Here is a 24,068-nt window from a genome sequence, read left to right on the forward strand (position 1 = left end):
ACATTAGCCTGCTGATAGAGCAAAAAAATCCAAAAATCAATCTGACTGTGAGAGAGAGAGAGAGAGAAAGCTATGGCAATCTACTGTTCCCAAAAGAGAGTACACATATGCATTATGCCGCATTTTCGCACAACACTGACACAGGAGCTCCTGGATGCACCGGTTCCCAGGTTCCCATCATTAATCTGGCTCAAGACTGCTGGAGGGCAGAGTAAAGACTACAGGGAGAGCAGAGAACAACATGCCGGCTGTGTTCACACACTCATCTCCGGAGGGAGCCACAGCATTGTGTTTCATGCGCTTTGCTCTGATTCTCCCTCGGTGACCACCGCCAAACGCTGCATAGCCTCAGGGTTTTCATATTCACCAGCTATTCAATAAGGATTAACTGCTTGTGATTTGCTCACCCCTCAGGGCTTGAGAAGGTGGAGGAATCCTTAATAAGTCTCTCCACAGCTATTTTAGTGCTACGTCCCTTTTTCAAGGAAAGAAATGTTGGAAATGCTGAATGATGATACATTCAGGCATTAATATCTGTCTAACTGCGCATGTGCAGCTGCATGCCACTGATGTTGCTCCTACGCAGACAGCAATGTGCAGAAGCCAGACAAACAAAACCAGCAACAATGACTCGAGTGAAAGCGTCTAGCTGCACGTCCCCTGACTTTCAGTACGGAATTAAGGCTGTGAGAAATCTTGTGCATGGAAAATACACGGTGCTAATTAATGCTCAAGCGGCGAGAAAAGGACAACAGCGCCGAGCCTGTAGTGGCACCAAATGTCAAAAATAATGACTATTATTTTACACATACAGAAGCATGTTATTTTATAATTATTTTTATGCCTTGCTTTGTAACGGTCCTGACAAATAAGGAATGCAACAAAAAGACAAATCAGGTTGTCTTGGGGAAAAAAAAAAAAAAAAAAAAAGTTGTTGTTAATGGCTTTTGCCATCCAATTTGTTTTTTATAAAAGTCATAGAAACAATTTATCAGCACAGCATATTGGTATTAACATATAACGACATAATGATAAAAAAAAAATTGGCAAAATGGAAAGATAATTTTAAATCAACTTATTTTTTAAATATCAGAAAATGTATTATTGCATTAATAAAAATAATATATCTATTAAATAGGCTATATTATATAGTTTATTATATAAGTCATAGAAACCATTCTTTTTATTAACATTACCACTAACAACACGGGTAAAATATGCTTAAGTTAAACAGGCACAATAGGAAAATGTAAATTATTATTATTAATATTTTTAAAGCAAATAGTCTAGATTTTATGGTTAACAATGACAGACAAGTCAGAAAAATAAAATGAAATGGCAAAATTATACATATTTATAAAGATGAAAAAAAGTTTGGAAACAAAGTAAAAACTATAAATCAGCTTAGGTGGCTCAAGTTTCTGTCTGACAGAAATGTTTTACTCAGCAAGAACAAAAATTAAATTGAATATTGCATACAGGTAGACCATTAATCGTACTAGACGTCAGGCATATGGTTTCTTTAACTTCCCCAGGTATCAAGTTCAGAGTCAGCTTTGGCCTTATCTCTGGATACAGCTGTACCAGTTGAATCCCATGAGAGCCAATAGTTTGCCTGCAACCTTAAATTTATGCTCTGTCCACATCATCTATAATTTAAGGGGCAGATTGCTGCTCTCTGAATGGTTTCCATATCTCTGCAACCATCTGAGATTCATTTATGTACGGAACAGCAAGTGAAAGAAAGCAGCGCTGCCTGAGGGGGGAGACCAACCATATGAACCTGTTAACATGAGCGGAAAGCGTCTTTCCACCCCATCAGAGCGAGAGACATACCAGATGAAAGGTGCTTTTCAGGAGCTGTTTGTCAGCAGCACTGGGAGGAATTAATCACCTCTATATAAATTAAAACTGACGGATGACATTCTAATTATATTCATGTTTACATTTGCATTTCCAAAAAGAATAGTGATTGCTCATTCACTGTTGTTACCATTACAAAATATATTTTTAAATAGAAAAAAACAACTAAATATTAATATTTATTTTTATTATCATTTCTGTAGATAAAAATCACAATTTATAATAATAATAAAATTCAGTTTATCTAAAATTAGTTGAAACAAAATCACATTAAAACAAAAAAAAAAAAAAAAAAATATATATATATCCAATGCATTTAGATAAAATAAAAAAACACTAAAATCACTTAATTTACAATTTTAATGTGTACACACAACATTCTTAATGTTTGAACAACTACAAAAGAATACATTTCTATATTATTTATATTAAAGAATTGTTTAATATAAACAGTAAATTAAAAATATATATATATGTGCATATGTGTGTGTATTTCTATACATAAATATAAACAGCACACGTATATTATGTAAACTTTTATTATGGATGTGATTCATAATTTGATAGCATATATATATATATATATATATATATATATATATATATATATATATATATATATATATATATATATATATATATATATATATATATTACACATATACAGTGTACATTTTCAAAAAGCATGCCTAAAAGTGAAATTATCTACAAAGCAGAATTAACAGAAAATTATGGTGAGGAAATCTTACTCCTTGCATACTTGCGTTTGTTTGTAGATAATTAAACCTTGAGATTCAATTAACAAACTGTTATTTCAGCAGTTATTTTCACTGATATGCGTATACACGGGTAAAAGTGGGAGTAATGCTTATATGTATTATTCATAAATGAATAGGAAGCATTTCTCTGAATTAAACATTCAAATGTGTGATGTGCCTACTTGGCATTCTCAGAGCAAGCAATGATTGCGATTAGTTTTGACCAGGAGGCCTTAGTGTCAGGAGAGCTGACTGCAATTCAAACGCATTACTAGAGAGTTATCCAAATGGCCATGTGTATCCCAGTGCTCATTAGGACTCATTTTCCACTTAGTAAAATAATGCATTCTTTCATATTAGCCCCAGCACTGTACCACCAGCTGGCCTAATAAAAGACACGTATCCCACTGCATATTACTCCAAATAATTACTTGAGTAAATACATATCTGCAGGTCCAAAGAGAACGGAAAACTCAATTAAACCTACGTTAGACCTGCTGGGACTCATCAGAACCCCCAGGATGCATCGGGACCAACACTGTTGGTGCTCTAGCTAAAGTGAGAGAACAGGTGGTGTAACCATGGTGACCGTGAGGAACCCATACCAGGTTAAAAAAAAATGCCGTATTGTGCGTCACTGTGATAATAAACGGACAAATTCTGTCATTATTTATTCACTCTCATGTCATTATGTTATCAAAAAGCACCATAAAAGAATTGGTTTTTACAGAAGCAAATGTGTTACAAGTGATGCATCGCTGCACAGCTTGTGTCTAAAGGAATGTATCACATCGTTAACTTTTGCTAAAGCGCCGATGCGAAACAGTGAATCTTATCATCCCTAAAAAATATATCTAACAGTCTGATGTAATTCCAAAACAATTGTCTTGTTTTTCAGTTGAACAAGAGAAATTTTGTAGGACTGTTAAGCTCCAAAAAGCACAAAAAAAAGTCTTAAAAGCACCAGATAAGTGATTGCACAACTTAAAATAATATGTTTTCCTTAGTCGTATGATCCAAAATCTCATTTGCGTTTGCAAACATTCAAATCATCATTATGTGCTTCATTTGAATACATATCCAGGTGCCAATGAGATAAGAGCGTTATGATGAATTTTTGCAGCTCCATTTTTACAAACATTTTCACTAAAGCTTTTTCCTGTCTTCTGGAAGAACAAAAACATAATGGCATGAGTAATTGATGCGAAAAAATACATTTTTGAATGAAGTATTCTTTTAAAGTTATCGTGACAATGTTTTTCTTTGGCTAGAGCCTGCTGGGAACATTTCTCTGCCAAAATAACTAGAACCCAATTTTGACTCTTGCTTGTCACTGACCATTTGTCACTTTGTTTGCAATTAGAAATCGAAATGCCTGCTGGTTATAAATGTAATTTTAAACACAATTTTATAACAGAAGTAATTTTTGGTTTCATGTTGTTGTAGCTCCAATCAAATGTTTGCCTAGGGGGTCCTGAGACTTATTTACTCTGATAAAGCTTATTCAAAACCTGAGCGGTAGAAACGCTAATTGCATTTTGTAAAAAGTTGTAAAACCAGTCACACTCAAATTTACCTTGGGTGCTGAAGGTGGCGTCAATGGCGGAGCCGTCCCATGATTCCACTGCACTGTCCACACTAGGAATGGTAGTGGAATAGATGTCTGAGAGTTTACCGGGTTTCTGCCCAGCCTGACCGTCATCCTCCATATCGCTCAGATCATTCAAACGCCCCGTTACTGAGGGCTGCTTCGGGCTTGCCACTATAGAAAGAAAGAAATAAAGAGACAATGATTGACTCAGCCCACTGATCACAGTCAATAGACCAAAGAGATCCAGACTTTACGGGATATTGGGCCCACAAATCAGTGCTCATTTGATCTTTTATTCTTGGATAAGGAACTTTACCTCGTCTGCTGTCAGTCCACAGTATATGATAGATGGAGACAAAACTAATTAGACCTTAGGCTTTAATGACTCTCGGCTAGGCGGCTTTATTGCTTTTTAGAGCTACCGAGATGTACAGTACTGTGGGAGTTAATTGTTGAGAGAAAGAGCGACAGAGACAATAAGAGTGAAAGAATTTTGGAAATATAATGAGACAATAATGTTTTTGATTTTTGATTTTTTTTTAAATACAAATAATAAAACCGTTATTTTGTAAGGAGATTCATACATAGGCACAATTTGGCTTTACATTTACATTTTAGTCTTTTAATAGACACTTTTATCCAAAACGACTTACAAATGAGGACAATAAAAGCGATCAAAGCCAACAAAAACATGTAGGCACTATGACTAGTCTCAGTCCTAATGCAACACACGTAGCAAGTTTTTCTTTCTTTTTTTTTTTTTAAAGAAAGGAAGTGGATAGAATATAGAAAAAACTTTTTAACGAGAAACTAAGTCAGAGAATAAATATACAGTTAATAGAGGGTCATGGGTGTGTAAAAAGAAGACAGATAAAATAGAATAAGAACAGATATTTCTAGAGTTAGAGAGCAAAATAAACATGGGACATTTGTATACAAAATTAGGACAAGCCTTCAACTTGTAATGTTTTTGTTTTATGAGAAGAGAGTTTTGACCTGTAGTGTGTAAATAAAGTGAGCACTCACATTCTCCCTGCTTCTTGATCTTCAGTGTAACGGACTCTCCTGCCATCTGCAGCAGGTGGATGGCCTCACTGAGAGGTTTGCCCTTCAGACTGTTGCTGTTAATGGCCAGGATGCGATCACCAATGTGGATGGCACCGGTCCTGTGGAGACAAGAGCACACCAAATAACTCTTAAAGGGCAACGGCAATGCATCATTTAAAAGGTTTTCTTCTCCCGTTTCCTTTTTTGTAATTGAAAAACATTTAATTAAAAAGATTTAATTGAAATTACCTAGGGCTTTTCATAGATTAAAACACTTAATTGAATTAATCTATAATGTTATCTGCAGGTAATACATTGACACATTCAGCATTTTTTATAAAAAGCTTCTTAAATGTCATATTTCCTAACTTTTGACAGGCTTGAAGATATGAATAGCGCCATACCTCTCGGCCAGGCCACCTTTAGTGAGGCTAGAGATGATGATGGGGTCGAAGGGCTCCTCGGTGCCCGAGATAGTGATGCCCAGCGGCCCGCCATAGCGTTTCAGCTCCACAGTGTAAATGATGGCGCCAGAGCTCTCCTGCTCGTCTGCAACACAGGCCAACAGCACACGGGCGTCCCTATCAACACTGCCATCACGTAGGATACCTCACAGAGGGGCAGAGAGCAGAGCGAAGACACCCCTCACAACACCGGACAGAGAGAGGAGGTAAGGAGGGGGTAGGGAGGATGAAGGAGGATTGACCACAAAATAAGAGATATGTGTGAAGAGAAAACATAAAAGGAATTGGAAAAAAAATGTAATGGGATGTAAAAAAAAAAAAAAAAGAAATGTCAATTTAATCCAACATTTGCTAAGCAACTACCTTAACATGCCATCAGCTATGTTGTTATTTATTTTTAATAATAATAATTATAATAGTAAAGGTTTTGTAATGTATATCCATGGAAATATATACATTTCTTTCGGATAATTTAGATTTAGAATCGCAATAAAAATAGTTTAACTCGCTGAAGATAATTTATTAAATGAATTATGTATTATAATATTATTTTAAATAATATTACAGTTTCGTATATATTAAGGATGGTGCGATACACAGATGTCACGGTTCGATATGATTTTCAAACAACAGGGAAAAAACCCAACTAAAACTAAAAAGGCAGAAGGCGATATTTTATAAAAGCACAATTTATCAAACCAGACCATTAGACAGTTATGCCTTATTATTAAGACACTGAGTATTTAAAGTTGATTCTGCTGTAAAGTATACTCCTTTGTCAGTCTGTGTGAGAGACACGTTGAGAATCAGTGCATGGTCACTGTCTACGGGATTTTTTTTTTCAAGTATGCATTCTCTCTTCTTCTGTTGGTGGTTATCAAACAGCGTTGCATTGCTGCAGGCGTCCCCTTTTGGATTGGGGAGGGGGGGTTGCTGTATTCGTCATAAATTGTTGTTGTTATAAATATTGAATTATATTTCATTTGAATAATCGGCACATGTAATCTGATGAAAATTGCTTAACTGATTGACAACCCTAAAAAAAAAAAAAAAAATGAGAGATAAACAACTGATTATGCTTATAAAAAGCAATAAACTAGAAAGTAATGGTGGAGAGAATGGGAAAGGAAGTAAAGGCAATTGGAGAAAAGAATGATGGAAGATAATAGAAGTGGCGCATCTACAAAAAAAAGCAAAAAATGAGAAACGGAAAATACAAGGGATTGGCAAAATGGAGATATTCACATGCATAATACAAAAAAATGGGATATTGGCTCTGTGATCCATTTCAAAAATGGATACTGCACCTACCTCTACAAATCACACGTTATCATCCAAAGCAGAACAAAACCTCCATATCCTGGACCCACAACGCATTTCAAAAAACTAAATGTCAGATGTCAGACATTTCATTTTGCCCAAAGTGACTAAGTGCATTCAAGCTCTGTATTATATCAGTATGTGCGTCCTCAGGGGGATTCTCGTGCCAGCTGAGGTACAGGAATCATAATGTAAATTAATTATGAGACTGAACTCATTTTGCATGAGCTCAGCAAACAGACGTGACTACGGCAACAGTGAAATCCACTTTAAAGTGTTCTATAAAATATTTGTGCTGATTCATATTTCTCAACATCAATTAAGAGGTCAACCTGCCCCTTTTAACATGGAAATGCGCTAAAGAGAGATAGAAAAATAGAGGAAAACTGGCAGATCCTCAGGGCAATCGTTGTCATCGCCCACCCGCATTCAGATCCTAATGAACCACTGATATACGTCAGATCGCAGCAGCTCTGTATATGTTTGTGTGTGTGTGTCTGTATACGCTGGGGGTCTGGGGATGTTCGTTAACACGAGGTCGGCTCATTACGCCTTTGTTTTTTTTTGACGATGGACTAATGGAAAGATGGGAGGGAAATTACCCCCATTTAGCACGCCAGTCAGCACGGCCTCTCTCAGACTGATGATTTGTTGTCACAGCTCTAAAAAAGGCCTTGTAAAAAATGAATGTCGACCTTAATGTTCCCAGCGAGAAAGATCTAAACGAGCCTCTGGCTTTGGACGCGAGGAACTGAAACACACAAGGTGCCATTTCATTGACACAATAGATGTCCTGGATGAAATATGAATGCCAAATAAAAGTGATTCGCAGTTCTGCTTTGTAGTGTGAGCATAACGCCTCTGTAGCAAAGGATTGTGGGTGAAACGCTTTGGAGAAAGCTGGATGAGGGCTCCAAGGGTTTCTAATCGGATAATTGAACCAAACGAGCATTAAATTGGAGCGATTAAACCTCATTTTCTTCTATGTGCACAATGCTAATAGTGTTAAGGATGAATTGTGAGGTTGCGGGAGCGAGGGGAGATGTGTACGTCATTGTAGCCCGGCAGAAGAAGTGAAAGGTTTACCAGAAGGTCTTTTGGAGATAATAAAGATCTCACTGTGACATTTCCAGCAGCAGAGCCATTTCAAACCCTCACAGTATCAACGACTTGAAATAGGAGCTAGTTGTGCTTCAAGTCAGTTGAGTTTAGGATGACACAAGTTTGACATTTTAATGAGCTATCTCTGTATAAAGAAGAAACTTCATACTTCAATCTGTTTAAAGAATATCAAGCAGTAGCTACGCACTATATTAGATTGGTTGAGTATATTCATGATTTTTCAGGAGATATAAAGCTATGATTAATTTATTCTGTGAACAAACATGTGCAACAACAGCCTTGACCCATAAATGGGTAGAATTAGTTGACCATGTGATCTCAATATCTCAGCTTCTTGTAAAATCAAACTTTTATGTTCAATTTGACTGTCAGTCATATTTCCAAAGCACTATCCTAACCCTAACCTTTAAGCCACACTCTGTATATCATGATGTTTTTAATGTGCTTTTAACTCTCCATTAAGTTCTTTAAAGAGCGTGTCATTAAACTAATTTCCCAATCTGTCCTTGTCTCACGATTTGCAAATATCAGATTGAAAAGACTGATCGTCTGTCTATCCTATCTCAGATTTAAAATGAGGAAGAGCTGGTGAGATCAGTTCATTTCCGTGAAACATTTGAAGTTGTCCAGTTCAATTAACCAACTCATTATTCAACTGATTCAACAGTTTGTTCAATCAAAAATGTTCATGAATCTCCATTTCTCTCTCTCTCTCTCTATATACATGTATTTGGGTAGTTGACGTATCAATGTGTCCATTGTATCTTTAAAACACTGAAGATAAACCTCTCTCATGCGAAACACAATTTTCTTTTGCTACTAGTGATTATTTCCCCCTACAATTTTGCTATGACGCCATAGGACACAATCCAATTTTTATGTCAACTAATCATAATTTTTATAATATAAATATTCAAATATAATTTTTTTAAATATTTGAAATATATTATTTTATATATAAATGTACACAAGATTATTTTATTATACAAATACTATATTAACACATAATATATTATTCATATAAATGTACGCAATTGTATACTCATGTCAGGTGGAAAATATCTAAATATAATTTTCTCTATATTGCCTAGCTTTCATACATCTTTTTCTGTCTTTGAGGGATTCACACGTATCAATAATGCTGCCATGTTTTGTTTTGTTTTTTCCTCATCTCGTCCTTTTTCTGTCCTTGCTGTATCTTTGAAACCAGATTACATTAGAGTAAGCTAATCAGTCAGGTCCTAATAGCTTATTCTTTATCTTGATCCTGGCAAACAAACGTTTGCATTAGACATCTTTGCTGAGGTTTTCTATCTGCACATGGGGGCTTTTAGTGTTAATTTGCATCCGTGTGGGGTTCGTAGTTGCAGAGGCTCAGAGGTACCTGAGTTGTCCTCGTCCTTGCGGATCTTGAGTTTAACCAGGTCTTCGCACTGCTGCAGGATTTGAACGGCATCCTCCATGGAGCAGTTGTCCAGACGGATGTTGTCTATTGCCAAAAGCTTATCCCCCAACTCCAGGGTGCCCGTCCTTTAAAAGAGGACAAGAAAGAAAAAAAAAACAGTTAAAAGTACAAATTTGTCTGATATTTTAAACAAACATTTCCTCAACCATGCATCACATCTCCATTTCGTCTTGTGATGTTTTGAAGGAAAGGTCATTTTCTCTCTTACGCAGATATTTACACTCATTTCGTTGTAGTCTGAGCTCACATTCTGCAAGAAAACACATCCATTATTCAGTGTATTGACCACGGTACAGAGTAAAGAGCAGCCAGAGGCACTGAGGTAGATCCGAACCGCAAAAAAAAAAAAACAACAGCCGACTTTTATCCATAATTGTGTGCCATTCTAGTATATTCAGATTAGACACTGAGATGTAATCCAGCCTGAATTCACAATTATTCCACCACTTCATCATATTAAATGGCTCACTTATTTTTAGGCTCTTTTAATAGAGCTGAAAAAGAGGAGAGCAAGATGCGAAAGCCAAGGCCATATAACATAGGCGTCTAAATACAGTGATGGACAGACTGTTATTTAACCACTACACTGTGTACACAGAGGTTCATAACCCAATTCTCTATCCTCCTTGCATAATTATCAAGTAAACATATGTTCTATTATGTAAAAGCATGGGAAATTAGAGTATGTGTGCTGAGAGAAAGTAATTATACCGGTATACAGCCTCCCCCAACAACCTATCTATTACCATGGAGAATTTTTTTTTCAGCTGTTACATTTGTTCGAAATTAAAGTTGACCTTGAGAAAGAAATGTTTTTAACAAATTATTTTTTGAAAAACTGGTCATAAGTGAAGGTAAATAAATGCTACATGCATTCTTTTGAACTTTCTATTTATTGAAGAACACTGAAAACCAATATGAACTCTTTGTTATTAATGAGAAATGTTTATTGAGCATTACATAGGCATATGATTTCTTCAGGACCATGTGACATTGAAGCCTGGAGTAATGAAATATGAAAAATTATTAATCATTTAAAAGATATTAAAATATATAAATTGTAATATTTCACAATATTAAAAAAGTGATTTCTTTCAAATAGATGAAAAAACTTACCTAAAACTCCTACACAGCACTGTACCTTAAGCTATGAGTGAAAAGAAACTTAAGCTAGTCAGTAGAGCTAGATTAGATTTTACTGCAAACAGCCCCATATAGACCTCACAATCAACAACAATGCAGTCAAACAGCACTCTACACCTTTCCTCAGGGCAGCCGCTGAGATTTATGTCAATATGGAGGGTAACGCGTTCTCCCAGACGCACTCAATCAGAAGCTCTCCTCTATAGCCGGGAGAAAATTAGCATTTATATGCATAAGTAGTCTTTCGCAGGTCGGTGCAGATAGCATACGCTCATAGTCATGCTCAATTCTGTGCGCAGATGTCATTACATTCGCCATTTGGGTCTAGTCGATGCTATTTAAGGCACGGGTGAAGTGCTGATTTGGATGAGTGTGTGCCAAGCTGAAGTTTCAGCAGCTATTATTCCAGTCTTCAGTGTCCCATGATCCTTCAGAAATCATTCTAATATGCTGATTTGGTGCTTATTATTATACATGTTGAAAGTTGTCCTGTTTTTGTGGATTTCTCTCTCCAAAAAATTATCTTTGATGAATATAAAGCTCAAAATAACTGCTTTTATTTAAAATATACATCTTCTGTAACATAAAATGTCTTTTACTGTGACTTTCAAATTCATTTAATGCATCATTTACTCTTAAAAATAAAGGTGCTTAAAAGGTTCTTTAGAACGATGCCATAGAAGAACCATTTTTGGTTCCACTATGAACCATTCTGTCAAAGGACCCTTAAAGAACCATTTCTTCCTAACCTTTTTATAACCTTAAGAACCTTCTTTCACCACAAAGAACCTTTTGTGAAACAGAAAGGTTCTTCAGATGTTAAAGGTTCTTTATAAAACCATTTAGACATAAATGTTCTTCTGTGGCAAAAGTATCAATTTCTTGGGGAAAAAAGTACTATACCCAAATTTTCAAAACATATAAACCATACAAAAATAAGTAATGTTAGGCAAGCACAATAACTTTCAAAACTGCTCAACTGTCTTTTTTGTATTTTATCATAAGTTTTGTATATTTTTCTGAGTCAAAATGAGTCTTTTTGTTTGTGCTACATTGAGTGAAACATTGTGCACTTGGGTAGAAAATGTGAACATCTATTATGTATTTTTCTTTAATATAGCAAAGCATGAGATGCGGGTGTTAATACCAAGTTATTATGCGGGAGATTAGCGTTTCTATAGAATTTAAGAGTACATTTTAAAAAAGATTGGTGCAAGACAATGATTTAAGGCGGTACCTGTGCGCCACGCTGCCTTTCTTTATGTCAGAGATGATGAGTGCATCTCCGGGCTTCCTACTGGAAGGAGCTGTGAAGAGAGAACAATCAAACTTGTTTAATGGCAAAACCTCAGTCATTTTATGTAGGCAACACTGCTGATTACCCAAGTCTGAATCATTCTTAGTTAACAGCTTAGAAGTTTTTGTTAAGGTACAATACTTTTAAGGGTCCGCCTTGATGGCAAAAGTGTGTTTAAACATGGAGAGAGAAAATCTGATGACACAGCAAGAGCTTTGTATCGACTTGTAGTACCTTTCAGCACCAGAGCTAGTTACTTTTAGTAGCATGAACAAGTACTTGTCAGTCCAGTCAAGTCAGAACTGATGGTTTTGTTGCCTATTTTACATTTTTACAGCTCAGAAAATGACATGATGACACTGCAAAAGATGTCTCTCTGAATGACTGACAACAGATACGAACAATTTTCCACAGCCAGGTGGACGACAGTCATACAGCAAACTATATATATATATATATATATATATATGACAGTCTCTAACCATAAAGAAAAGAACTAATTTTTAACCAAGATGGTTTGCTTGGCTTAGTGGGTTTAAAAATCCATTAAAACCAGCCAACCGACCAGTCTGACAAGCTAAGACCAGCAAATAAGCTTAGGCTTTGGATTAAGTTGTTCTTTTTTCCCCACTACGGAAGTCTAGAATCAATGTTTTTAGCCATTTTGACTCTAAAGCCCCCATCATTCAATGCAATATTCAATGGGTATAAAGAGAAATTCTAGTAGAAATTCTTATTCGATATAAATAGGATTTGATTACCAATATTTAACTATTTTCTAGTCTGAATCTTCAAAACTGGAGTACCATTTCTTTTCCGGACATTTCCCTAGGACCTGATTACAGCCTGTTTGCAATTAGGATGACTATTTGAAGTCGGACACTCTCAAGCACTGTAATTGTGCCGTGTCCTTGCTGTTAGCGGACAATTCCAACAACATCTTTGTTTTCCGTGTGTTTGTTTTTTGACTCTGGACCGTTTTCCTTGATTTGTGATTGTTTTCTTCCTGAGCTGACCTTCTTCTGTTATTTGTATTACTCTTTTGTCTTGCCATGGATGTAGTTGTTTGCTGGTATTTATCCTGTCTGTTTCGACTACGCTCTTTAATAAAGCTCGCATTTGGATCCCTTACTCAGTTGTCACACCATTCATAACATATAAACTATTAAATATATAATAGTATAAATGGGCCTAAAATGCTGCCAGCTCTCTAGGATTTGGACCACAGCCATTACATCAGTGTGAAATAGACCTTTTTAGCAGCTTTAGTCATATTGTGGAGCACAGGAGACAGATGTGAGTGCATAATCACATGTCATATGGTCCCAAGCCCACCAGGAGCATCTGGAGGTGCGATATCAAACTTCGAGTGACGCGTCGGAGCATTTTTCACCCTCAGTCAGAGCTCAGGGTGATTCATGCTTGCTTAATGGATCGCAGACAGACTGGAAGGTCGTGTCTTTTTCACTTCGAATAAGAAAAATAAACTCTTTTGTTAATCCAGCTCACTTTTCTAACTAATATGCCTTCCAGATGGTGGTACAGCTTAATCATCATCAGTTGTGATGCTCCGTGCAGCCTGCCAGTGATGGGGAATTGTCCTGTGCTGCCCTATGGGGCTCTGTTCTTTAAGCTTTATGCATTGAGATGCCAGGCATGTGTCTGTGTCGGACAGACAGTCCCAGCGGTTTTCTGTGATGGGTTGTTATGGTTAGAGAACAACCCTGCTAGCTCCAGCTGACAGAACAGCTTGATAACTTGAGAACTTGATTAATATGATGGAATATCTAATCTTGATGGAATGTTTATGATGGAATTTATATATATAATACACACACACACACACACAAAATAGATATACACATTAAAAAAACACTCTCTCTAAGACAAAATATATAACTGTTTTCATACATTTTTGTATTTCCAACAAAGATTAAATATTGATATACTGCATAACAGTAGCTGTATATTAAGGAGAAAACCCCTTTCTAATGCCTTTTCACCTGTAATTAAATAAAAGAGAAATAAACAGGAAGAATATATTTTCAAAAGCTTTGTTTTTTTTCTACTTTCTATCTCTCTCTTTCTTGCTCTCTATATATAGAGATTAAATGTTTTCTTTGTATTTTCAACAAAGATAAAATCTTTATCAGTTTTTTTTTCTTATATTAGGTTGTGAGTTATTACACCCACAAACACACACACACCTTTTTAATAATTAAAAAAACCTGCCAGACAAATATGTAACTAGGGCTATATATTGTAAGGGGAAAAATCTCTCTATTGCCTTTTCATCTGTAAATAAATAAATAATTAGAAAAAGAGAATGTTTTACAATTTTCAGTGAAAATTAAAAAAAATATTATAATGCATTTGAAATGTGCAATCATAATGATAAAATTGCATATTTATAATACAAATGCATATTTTAACAAGGAATTTATTGAAGCGGGACTATATATAGTATGATGGGAAAAACCCTCTCTAATGCCTTTTTACTGTAATGTTTCTTTATTTAGCTAATATACCCTGAAAGACTCATATTACAGCTACTTAATTTCCGCTTTCAAGTCAGAGTGGTTTGTCTGTTAAGAGAGAAAATGAAGTACACGATAACTCAATGGAGAAAGGTCAAACATTCAATCTCAATGGTACAGACTGCAGCACTCTAAAAGAGGAAAGAAATTGCTTTAAGGATGCCAATCAGAGCGAGCTAGGTTTGAACAAGCTATCTGAGAGCAAATTGTCAGTGTCAGCAACACAGGTCCTGAGATGTATCTGACAATTCAATCTCCAAATGTTAGTGAGTTCTTGGACCGTAGAAATAATCATGTTTTCTGCTCTTCTCAAAGAGAGCGCATGTGCGCTGACCTTAAAGGCACCTCAGCATATGCTGCATTACAGCGGTGTGATGTCACCTTCAGATGGAGCACATCAAAGCACATCCTTTCAACTCGGCTGAAGCTCTGATGAATTTCATAGCAAGCATCCAGAGCGAAAAAAAGGGGTAAAAATGACTTCTTACATAAACAGCTTGATAGTATGTTTTGGAAATCAAGCAACAAGATGATTCTTATTTGTCAGACGAGCTACGTTATGACATTCAGCATGGAAGAGCACAGCCATCTTCTGTCTGCTTCCTGCTGGCACTGCTGTGGTTGCCGTTGGTAGCTGATTTGTCACAGTTTCCTCCTTTTGCTTGCACTGCTATTTGGCCTAACCGTGATAAACAGCGTGGCTCATTCACAGTCTCTGCACTTTGCCTGCTCATATTGGTCTAGCCATGTGAATGCCAATCTTAACACAAGCTAAGGGTCAAACTGAAACAATTGCATGAACTTAACACTTGCTATGTGCGTCACCTGATCTGACCTTTTCCGTCCTTCAGAATAAACATTGTTTTGTTGGTCTATAAAAGTCAATTTTATTGGTTCATTTAAGCCAAATCTGTAGTCCAAGCAGCCAAATATGACACAAAAAGATTTCAAATCCATTTCCTGTGAATTTGGATTTCAAGTTGCATGTAATTACAGTATTACAAATAAGACTGAAAACAAACTGTACATCGTTTTTTATTTTCCAGTCCCCGGCAAACGAGATGCCACCGGGAGAATAAGACAAGGTAATCTTTAAGGAGAAGTAAACAAGACATCTATAAACGTGTCCCACTATGGCTTTATTAGCACCTGTGAAATACGGGCCCCGCAGAGGCACAAAGCAGAAAGCCATTAAACTGCTCAGGAAGGCCACAAGAGCTCAGCAAAGCCCATATACATAAATTGACATGTGGATAGGACAGCCTACTACATCTCTCTTTCTCTCTCATTCCGGACCATAAAAGTTGACTTTCTCAGACATCCTGCTGGCCCTGAGCCATAAGTGGAGTGGAGGCATAAATGAGCAAATTTATCAGAGCCTATATATATATATATATATATATATATATATATATAAAATATTGCTTTAAAAGAATGAAATTTCCTCCAGTACTCTGTCGTCTTTAGTTAAAAACAAGAGTGAAAACTCCATGATCTTTGACTCTTAAAGGGGTAGTTCAGCCAATAATTTCATAATTAAACTTTCTTTTTTTCTGTAAAATACAAAAGAACATTTTTATGAATGTAATAACTATGAATGTAGGTGACAAGATTTTGAGGATTTGAAAACACCATAAAGAGACTTGGCCACTGTATTTTAGGTTTTCTGAAGACATGTCTAATTTGTGAATGAATCATTCATCGAATCTGTGGATTCACTCTTTAGTCATTTATTTGATTCATTTACCAGTGTTATTAATCTTTTTAGTGAACATTTAGATTTATTATCCAGTTTACTATATCACCCTGACTCATTTGCTCATAAATTGAATTGATATGATTCTTTTAACGAAAGACTCTTTGACACGAAAAGACTCGCTGGCTTTTGAGTGAAAAGTTCACTTGAGAATGTGGTGTTACTGAATAACATCTTGAAGTTCCTCACACAAAGCTACTATACAGTTTCTATATTATACAGACCATTTACTATACTTTAATGGCACTATTGCAGGGTTTTTAATCTTGAAAGCTCCACTCACTATTCACTTTAACCGCATGTTAAAAGAGCCATCATTCTTCTTAATTTCTCTTTTCATCTTATATAGAAGAAATAAACACCATTTTGAAACAAGGTAAATCAAAACTAATTTTCTCTTTCAGTTCAGCTATTAAATTTATTGATATCAATGAGTTTTTGAGAAGATGCAGTGGGATGCGAAACCAACAGTTCAGGGAATTTTTAATGATCTGAAAAGCAGTTACAGCAATATGTTAACACGGGCACAATAGTTCGTCTGGTTCATTAAGGAAGTTCAGACAGCTGTAAAAACCACAAAGAAACTTTACTGGGAAGCGTTTGCTATTATCTTTGGCCTGTGCATATCTACTTAACCAATCCTGGGAAAACTTGCCACATCAAATTAGTAACAAATTCAGGGACTTGTACACGACCAGCAAGATAATAAATACTTTCATTTAGAAAGTGTGGAGGGCGACGGGCAAAATTGCTTTGGAGGTAAACAACTCCTCAGCTTCAGAGAGAAGCAATTACTGCTGGGTTGTTGCATGGGGGTCCACCATTGTGCTTCACGAAGACGCTTACTGGCTAATAACAGAAAGTTCGTATCATATTGCTGTAATGGGGAAAACAGTCAATGTCACAAAACCGAGCTGGGATGAGGTGATGAATCATTCTGGCTTGACAATGCGGGCGGGCATTGATGAAGCAGCTGGCAATGCTTCGAGCGTTTGGAGCGTGGGGTTTACGAAGCGAGCTCTGCAGAGCCCCTGACTGCAGGCGGAAAACAGATTGAATTCACAGGCAGATCCATCTATTACTACCTTTTCAAAGAGTCAGGTGATGGTAAATGAATGACACAATAGGAGATTAGACACGGTATCTCTAGAAAAAGAAGGGAATAATGATGGTGGGTAAGTGGGTAAGTAAGGGAGGACAGAGGAGATAAAAATGCTAAAAGTCAAATGTGTCGTGTAAAACCGATATATAAGTATCTGTAGCTGAAAGGCAGGATACTAAGTTCAGCGCTTTAAATGCCCACAATGCATCTTTCTCCAGAAACTCAGACACTAGCAGCATCTGACTGTCAAAAAAGGCTTCTCAGGCAGCAAAGGTAGCATTTTTATTATTAATTGAAAACTATTAATAAAAACAACTTTTTTTTAATTGGAATAATGCTGAAATGAAATAGAAATATTAGATTAAAAAACTACAATTTTTTTTTTTGAAACGTTGCCTTCACTTCAATGGCCTTAAGATGAAGTACTGAAATTGGTAACTGAAATAAAACTAGAAATAAAATATTTATAATTATTTTACATGAAAAAATGCACATTACATGCATTTGAAATGAAAGCTAAAAATCTAAGAGCTAATTTGAAACATCAATAAAAATTATAACAGTACTGATACTGCCAGGAAGACATTGGAAGCCTATAATAGTTCAGCAAATGGCTGAGAAATGCAAATTAAATTTGATAGAGCGATTGAAAGAAGAGATTATAACAATTTTCTCTTTTTTTGTCCTTTCCTCTGAGTACTGTAGTAATATTTTTATTTTTTGGTTATCCCTAAAGCACACTGGAACTCATTACAGTTCATTATATGTGACGTTTCAGTGCCCCTGGAGACCTTCATATACAAAAAGACTTCACACAACAGAGCAATACACTGAAAGTGCCTTCAGTTCTGGGCGCAGCCACTGTGACCTACAGTCTGTGCCTAGCAATTAAATCTACAATTGCAATAAATGAGAGATAATATATAATTAGTCACTTCTTTTCATGCAGAACTTCAAAAATGTAATAAATAAGCAGAAACCCTTTGTGTAAGAAAGTTTTTTTTCCAGTACCCTAATAAGCAACAGCTACATTATTTCCCCAGTAACTAGGTAATAAGTCACCCAGATGTGTCTCTTTAATGTCTTTGGAACTGAAACAAAGGTTAAATGTCACATTATTTATATCTTCACGATATAAGGAATGAAAGTGGATCCAATTGTGAAGATGCATTTCTAAATTTGTGGCCTGAATAATGCACAGAAAAATGCTGAAGGGGCAATTAAAGTTGGAAATTGTAAGGTTATTTAACAACAGTTTCTCACAATATACTTTTTTACATTTTATATTTATACATCTGGAAGATGCTTGTATCCAAAGCAACTTCATTCAAGGTTGCCTTAACATGCACCATTAAATACAATTTATACCTTTTACTGAAGGTCAAGGAGCTCAAGCAAAGAGAGCCTTATTAATATGCATACAGAGAGAGGAATACATACAGCTGATGGTGATTCCCAGCTCCACACCTGGCTTCTTTGGTAGCTTCACATGGAAGGTTCCACTGCTTGGGATAACCGATTCTAAATGAGACGAGGACAGAAATACAAAAAGGTTAATGTCTAAGGCAAGTCTATGCATATCATCATTGTGCAGTTTTGATAATTCTGAAAGTACTTACTCAAAACCTGAAACCTACTTATTCAAGGATTAGTTCACCTCTAAATGATAGCTCACCCACAACCTGTGAGATGTTTAGTAGAATGTCCAGGCTTGTTTTGTTTTTTTTCCCATTCAGTGAACATGTGAGGACCATAGTGGTTTTCATTGTGTGGAAAAGAGTAGCTTTCACATGCAAGAAAGAAAGCAGAGTAAATGGCAGCAGAACATTCATTTTTTGGATGAGCCCTCTCTTTTATGGTGACTTGGAGAGACAACTGTTAAAAATTCAGTTTTTTCTCTGAGGCAGAGATGTAGACAATCTTTCTGACAGAAGCCCAGAAAGCTCAGTCTGGGATAGAGGGGAGGAAAAGAAAATCTCCATAAAATATGTCCTTGTCCTCTGGGCAGTGAGTCAGAATCAAAAAGAATGACAGGAGTGTCAAGCGCTCAAGGAAAGAAAATGCACTTGCCTTCAGTGACCCGCCATTTCATATAACAACCTCTGCTCTTGTAATGACCACGCTGTAATTCAAGCCAACTCATTTCATCCAAATCAACAAAACACTTGGTCTGAGCGATAAAGAATATTGTACAAGAAAAACTCTGGCTGTTCTCCTTCCAGCGCTTCCATTCAAAAGCAAATGTGATAAAAACATTTACATTTTATTAGATTGCACAGAAAACTGACATTCGGCTTTCAAACTGTGTGTCGCAGAATGGAAATTACTGTTTTTTTTTTCTCCAATCATGGTTCGTTCATGTCAAGCCAAAATAACTAGTGTGTTAGGGTTTGCATAATCTTTTCTAAAACGTAATTAATTCCTGTTATACAAAGCTGAATTTTCAGCATAATTACTAATATTCTAATATACTGATTAGGTGTTCAAGAATAGATAATAAATAAAAATGCTAAAAAAAACCCAGTATTTATGTCAAACGTTTTTATTTCACTGGTTAATGGACAGGAGGCGGTCTGTGTGCTAATACTGGAAGGCTCTGACTACCCTTGAAGTCGTCAGAAACACAGTTTAAAAGATTCCCGATAAGCTAAATAAAAGAAACTAATTAAATATCAAACCAAATTAAACAAGACAAAACACTAGGATGACAAGCTAATTACAGCGTGTCTCAAGGACTACAGACGTTCCATGCGGCCCATACTGTGATTATGCTGCCAAAGCACAGCACGAGATGGAAAAATGAGAGAATATGAGGTGGATTTTAAGATGAAAGTATATAAGTATTTTCGTGCGGATGTCCGTCTGGAAATAGCACCTATTAAATCACCGGCCACTTGTCTTGCAGTACATTTCTATGCATCAAACACATTCCAGATGGTTGGGCTCTCAGAATTATGGCATAACTTTTAAAAAAAGAAAGGAAAAAAAAAAAAACTAGGACAAACGAGGGATGTGGCCAGATGGATCTTTCATCCCCAAACAGGTTAAGAATTGATGAATCGGTACGTGTCCCCACCTGCTACGTCAAACTCAATCTCTAGTGTGACTTTGCTGGTGATGCTGGAGTCCCTCAGCAGCTGATTGGTCTCCTCCAGTGTGCTGTCCTCAGTGGGGATGCCGTTTATTGACAGGATGCGGTCGCCAATCTGCAGGATGCCGCACCTGTGCACAGAGAGCAGATTTAGCACCATTCCTCTTGCACTGGCCAACAGACTAGCTGTGCTGAATGCATAAAATAAAAATAATGGACTGGCGTAGAGGGAGACAAAAAGAGGTGCTGGGACCCAGGAAATATCTCGTACTGACCAGCCAACCACTTATATTATGCCAGCTGGCGCCGTTAAATAGACATTAGTGAGTGCATGTGACACTTTAGCCAAAAATACAAATGTCCTCTTAGCTCAAGGTCAGAGTAAAAGCACTTTTTAATAGCTGAGGGAACAAAAACTCTTTATTGAATTCCAAAATGACTTTGCAGCCAAAGAGAAGCAATATTGCTTTTGCTTCCACTGCTAAAAACACCAGCAAAGCTGGTCGCCATTGGCATATGCTGTGTTTTGGATGCTGGTATTCAGCGTGGGCTGTTAGCATCCCCACCAGCAAAAGAGTAAAGCATTAAAACAAAAGTGTCATATTGTGATTAGCCTTAAGAACCAATGGCTTTTGGTGGCGCTACGCTGTTGGGACAGATTTACTTTTAGGTATATTTTTGTTCTGTTTAGAGCTCAACAGGTCCAGTTACAGTACAGAAACCGGTTCATACTACTTTTACATGTGGAATACATAATCTTTAGAGTGTCTATTCACTTGAAGCGCTGCTCTAAAATCTCTGAATCATGATGAGCAACATACAAGTATAAAGGGGATATTTTTTTCTTGAACTTGATTTTTTTATTTGATTTTAGCAATAAAAGCAACATTAATCTAGCCAATAAATAAATACAATTTCATTATATACAAGTGTGTGTGTGTGTGTATATATATATATATATATATAAATATACACACAAATATAATAATAAAAAGAGTTTCACTAGATATGTTTTATTATTCTATATTGTATGTCATTGCAAAAAATAACAACAATACTAATAATCATACTAAAAAATAAGTTGATCAATTAGGTCAATTTACAATAATATATACACACTATATATTTATATAAAACCAAACACCATACTATAACTCATACAACTGACTTAATCCACAAGTATAACTAATAAATTATTAGCATAATACAATATTGTGTAAATTACTCTTACAAACCATCATTTATTATTATATTTAGTTCTGTCAAACGATTAATCACATCCTAAATAAACTTTTTTTGTTTACACAATTTGTGTGCATACTGTGCATATTTATTATGAATATCTAAATACAAACACACACGTATATTATATAAATATATAAATGTATATACATGAAAATATTTTTAAACTATAAACTATGCGTTTATATATACATATACATATACACAGTACATTAAGTGATGCAGTTAAGTGACGGCACTTATATCTTACTCTGATACTATGATATTTTGTATATTGCTGCAAAAAGAAAGAAAGGTATCTCCACAGAAGATCTAATGAACCTCTGAAATGATGAACAAATCACAAATTGATTCAATAATACAGATTGCACAGTTTGCTGTTAAGTAAATAAATGGCAACAATTTTTTTTACAAAGCAAAATTGTTCCCGGTACTGAAAAACGTAGTTAAGTTGGCAGCACCTCATCACTTGCCTTTATCAAATCAGCAACATTAGAAGATTTATGTCCATCACTGCAATTACAACTTCAGCTGGCAGCGAGTCATCCCTGTTGCTTAGGTCAGTAATTACAGTGAAGTTGGGAGGTAAATCCACCTTAGTCGACTAGTAAGTTCATTTGGATGCCAGCTGAGGCTCCGCTGCTCAGGTAATTATAGCTAAGTGCTTTGCTCTATCACGTAACGCCGTAGTCAATCACATCCCAAGCAGGCTGGAAATCAGATCGTCACGGCCAGGCAGTTATATATCATGTGCCATCATCGCATTATATCATGGATGAAGTTGTGGCTCTGCGGAGGACAAGTTCTAAGCAGGGAGATCGGTACAGTGATGTAATAACTGTGGGCTTTGGGATGTGTTCAGATAATCAAAATTAGATTTGAGATTAAATATTCAAGATTCCCAAAGGGAAGTTCACACTTCTCTGATAACGCAAACAATTAAGCCGCGCAGAGCGCTCCGATCTGAGAAGGGATATCTGGAATATTAAAACCCAGAGTTTTAACTAGGTCAAATGAGGCACTGGAGAAGCACTAGAGATTAATAAAAATCGTGTTCGGAGATCTTACCGCTCGGCCGGGCTGTCGGGGTCTATGTAAGCGATGAGAGGTGGAGAGGACAGGGTTTCTGTGGCAAAGACTCCTCCCTGAAGCTGGATCCCAAAGCCCATGATGGAGTCGCTGATGAGGGTCACTTCTGTTGTTTCTGTGTGGACCACCTGACCGGCCAATCCTACGGTACTAGAAGCCAGAGACACTAAAGGAACGGGGGAAAAAAAAACGGCAACAGAGTCACAAACAACAGAAAGTTGATTTTTGGGGCCCAAAAGGACCGTCAGCTTTGGCCATCAATATAACAAGAATAAAAAAGTCACACATGTTTGATAAATCAACCAAATTCTAGTGAAAAATCCTTTTAAATGTTTCAAACAGCTCTTCTGTATGCATCTCGGAGCAGCTTTTCACAGACTAAAAGGCTGTCAGCCCCGTGAGTCTTTGCAGTGACTGAGCTAGATTTGTGTCCTCGCTGCAGATAAGAATTCAATATGTGCGCTAGTATCTTTGGGCCAACTAGGTACACTTAGAAATAAGAAAAGACACTTTGATATAGAGCTAGTGTATTATATCGCAAATCAGACCACAGGGATTTGGGGAAACTCTTTCTGTAGATGGTACAAATTATGAGATTGTTATAGAACTTCCCTATCTTACGAGTCTGGATTTGAAAAAATTATTATACTGTACTTAGTTGATAAACACACTCATATGTGTATATACATACTGTACATATACATATCTCCAAAATGAAAGTTTTTCTTTACATACAATATATGAGTGTGTACGATGTATTTCTTATGTATAAAGACACACACATACATAACATTTATATATTAAATACATAACATTAAGAATCATTGATAACATGATACTTGTTTTTGTTATAGCAGGTAACCAATAAATAGGCAAAATTTTAATTATATTTTATTTTGTAAATTAAGTAAATATAAAATGAAAGACAATTACAAAAAATAAACATAGACAGACACCATTATAATATGCATTATGAATTATTTGCTAGCGTTTTTAAGTTAACTTTCAAATATTACACAACAGAAAAGACATCTAAATTGTAAAAATAGGAGAAATGAGCATGCGCTGACATATATGCAATATGAACTGATAACGTTAACTAAAAAACTGTGTATAGCTTATCTATATCTATTAGAAACTCAAACAAGCCTGTGAAAACAGATAAACCCTGTTGTTTTCCC

At 36.1% G+C, this 24,068-nt stretch overlaps 1 protein-coding gene across 9 annotated transcripts in view; it reads right to left on the reverse strand.

Moving 5' to 3' along the window:
• The window catches only part of grip1 (glutamate receptor interacting protein 1), a 226,115-nt gene that overhangs the window by 11,537 nt on the left and 190,510 nt on the right, over positions 1–24,068 (reverse strand). For 6 of the 9 annotated variants that reach the window (XM_043236763.1, XM_043236757.1, XM_043236758.1 and 3 more), the window contains exons 12-19: positions 22,867–23,053; positions 20,542–20,687; positions 18,906–18,986; positions 12,011–12,080; positions 9,550–9,695; positions 5,664–5,868; positions 5,239–5,378; positions 4,198–4,383 (exon numbers count right to left, since the gene is read on the reverse strand). In XM_043236763.1, the coding sequence (XP_043092698.1) occupies positions 4,198–4,383; positions 5,239–5,378; positions 5,664–5,868; positions 9,550–9,695; positions 12,011–12,080; positions 18,906–18,986; positions 20,542–20,687; positions 22,867–23,053 (1,161 nt within the window). The remainder of the gene's footprint in view (positions 1–4,197; positions 4,384–5,238; positions 5,379–5,663; positions 5,869–9,549; positions 9,696–12,010; positions 12,081–18,905; positions 18,987–20,541; positions 20,688–22,866; positions 23,054–24,068) is intronic. The other 3 variants (XM_043236760.1, XM_043236766.1, XM_043236765.1) reach the window with 1 other exon arrangement.

Source organism: Puntigrus tetrazona, chromosome 4, assembly GCF_018831695.1.
Source record: "Puntigrus tetrazona isolate hp1 chromosome 4, ASM1883169v1, whole genome shotgun sequence".
Lineage (NCBI taxonomy): Eukaryota > Metazoa > Chordata > Actinopteri > Cypriniformes > Cyprinidae > Puntigrus > Puntigrus tetrazona.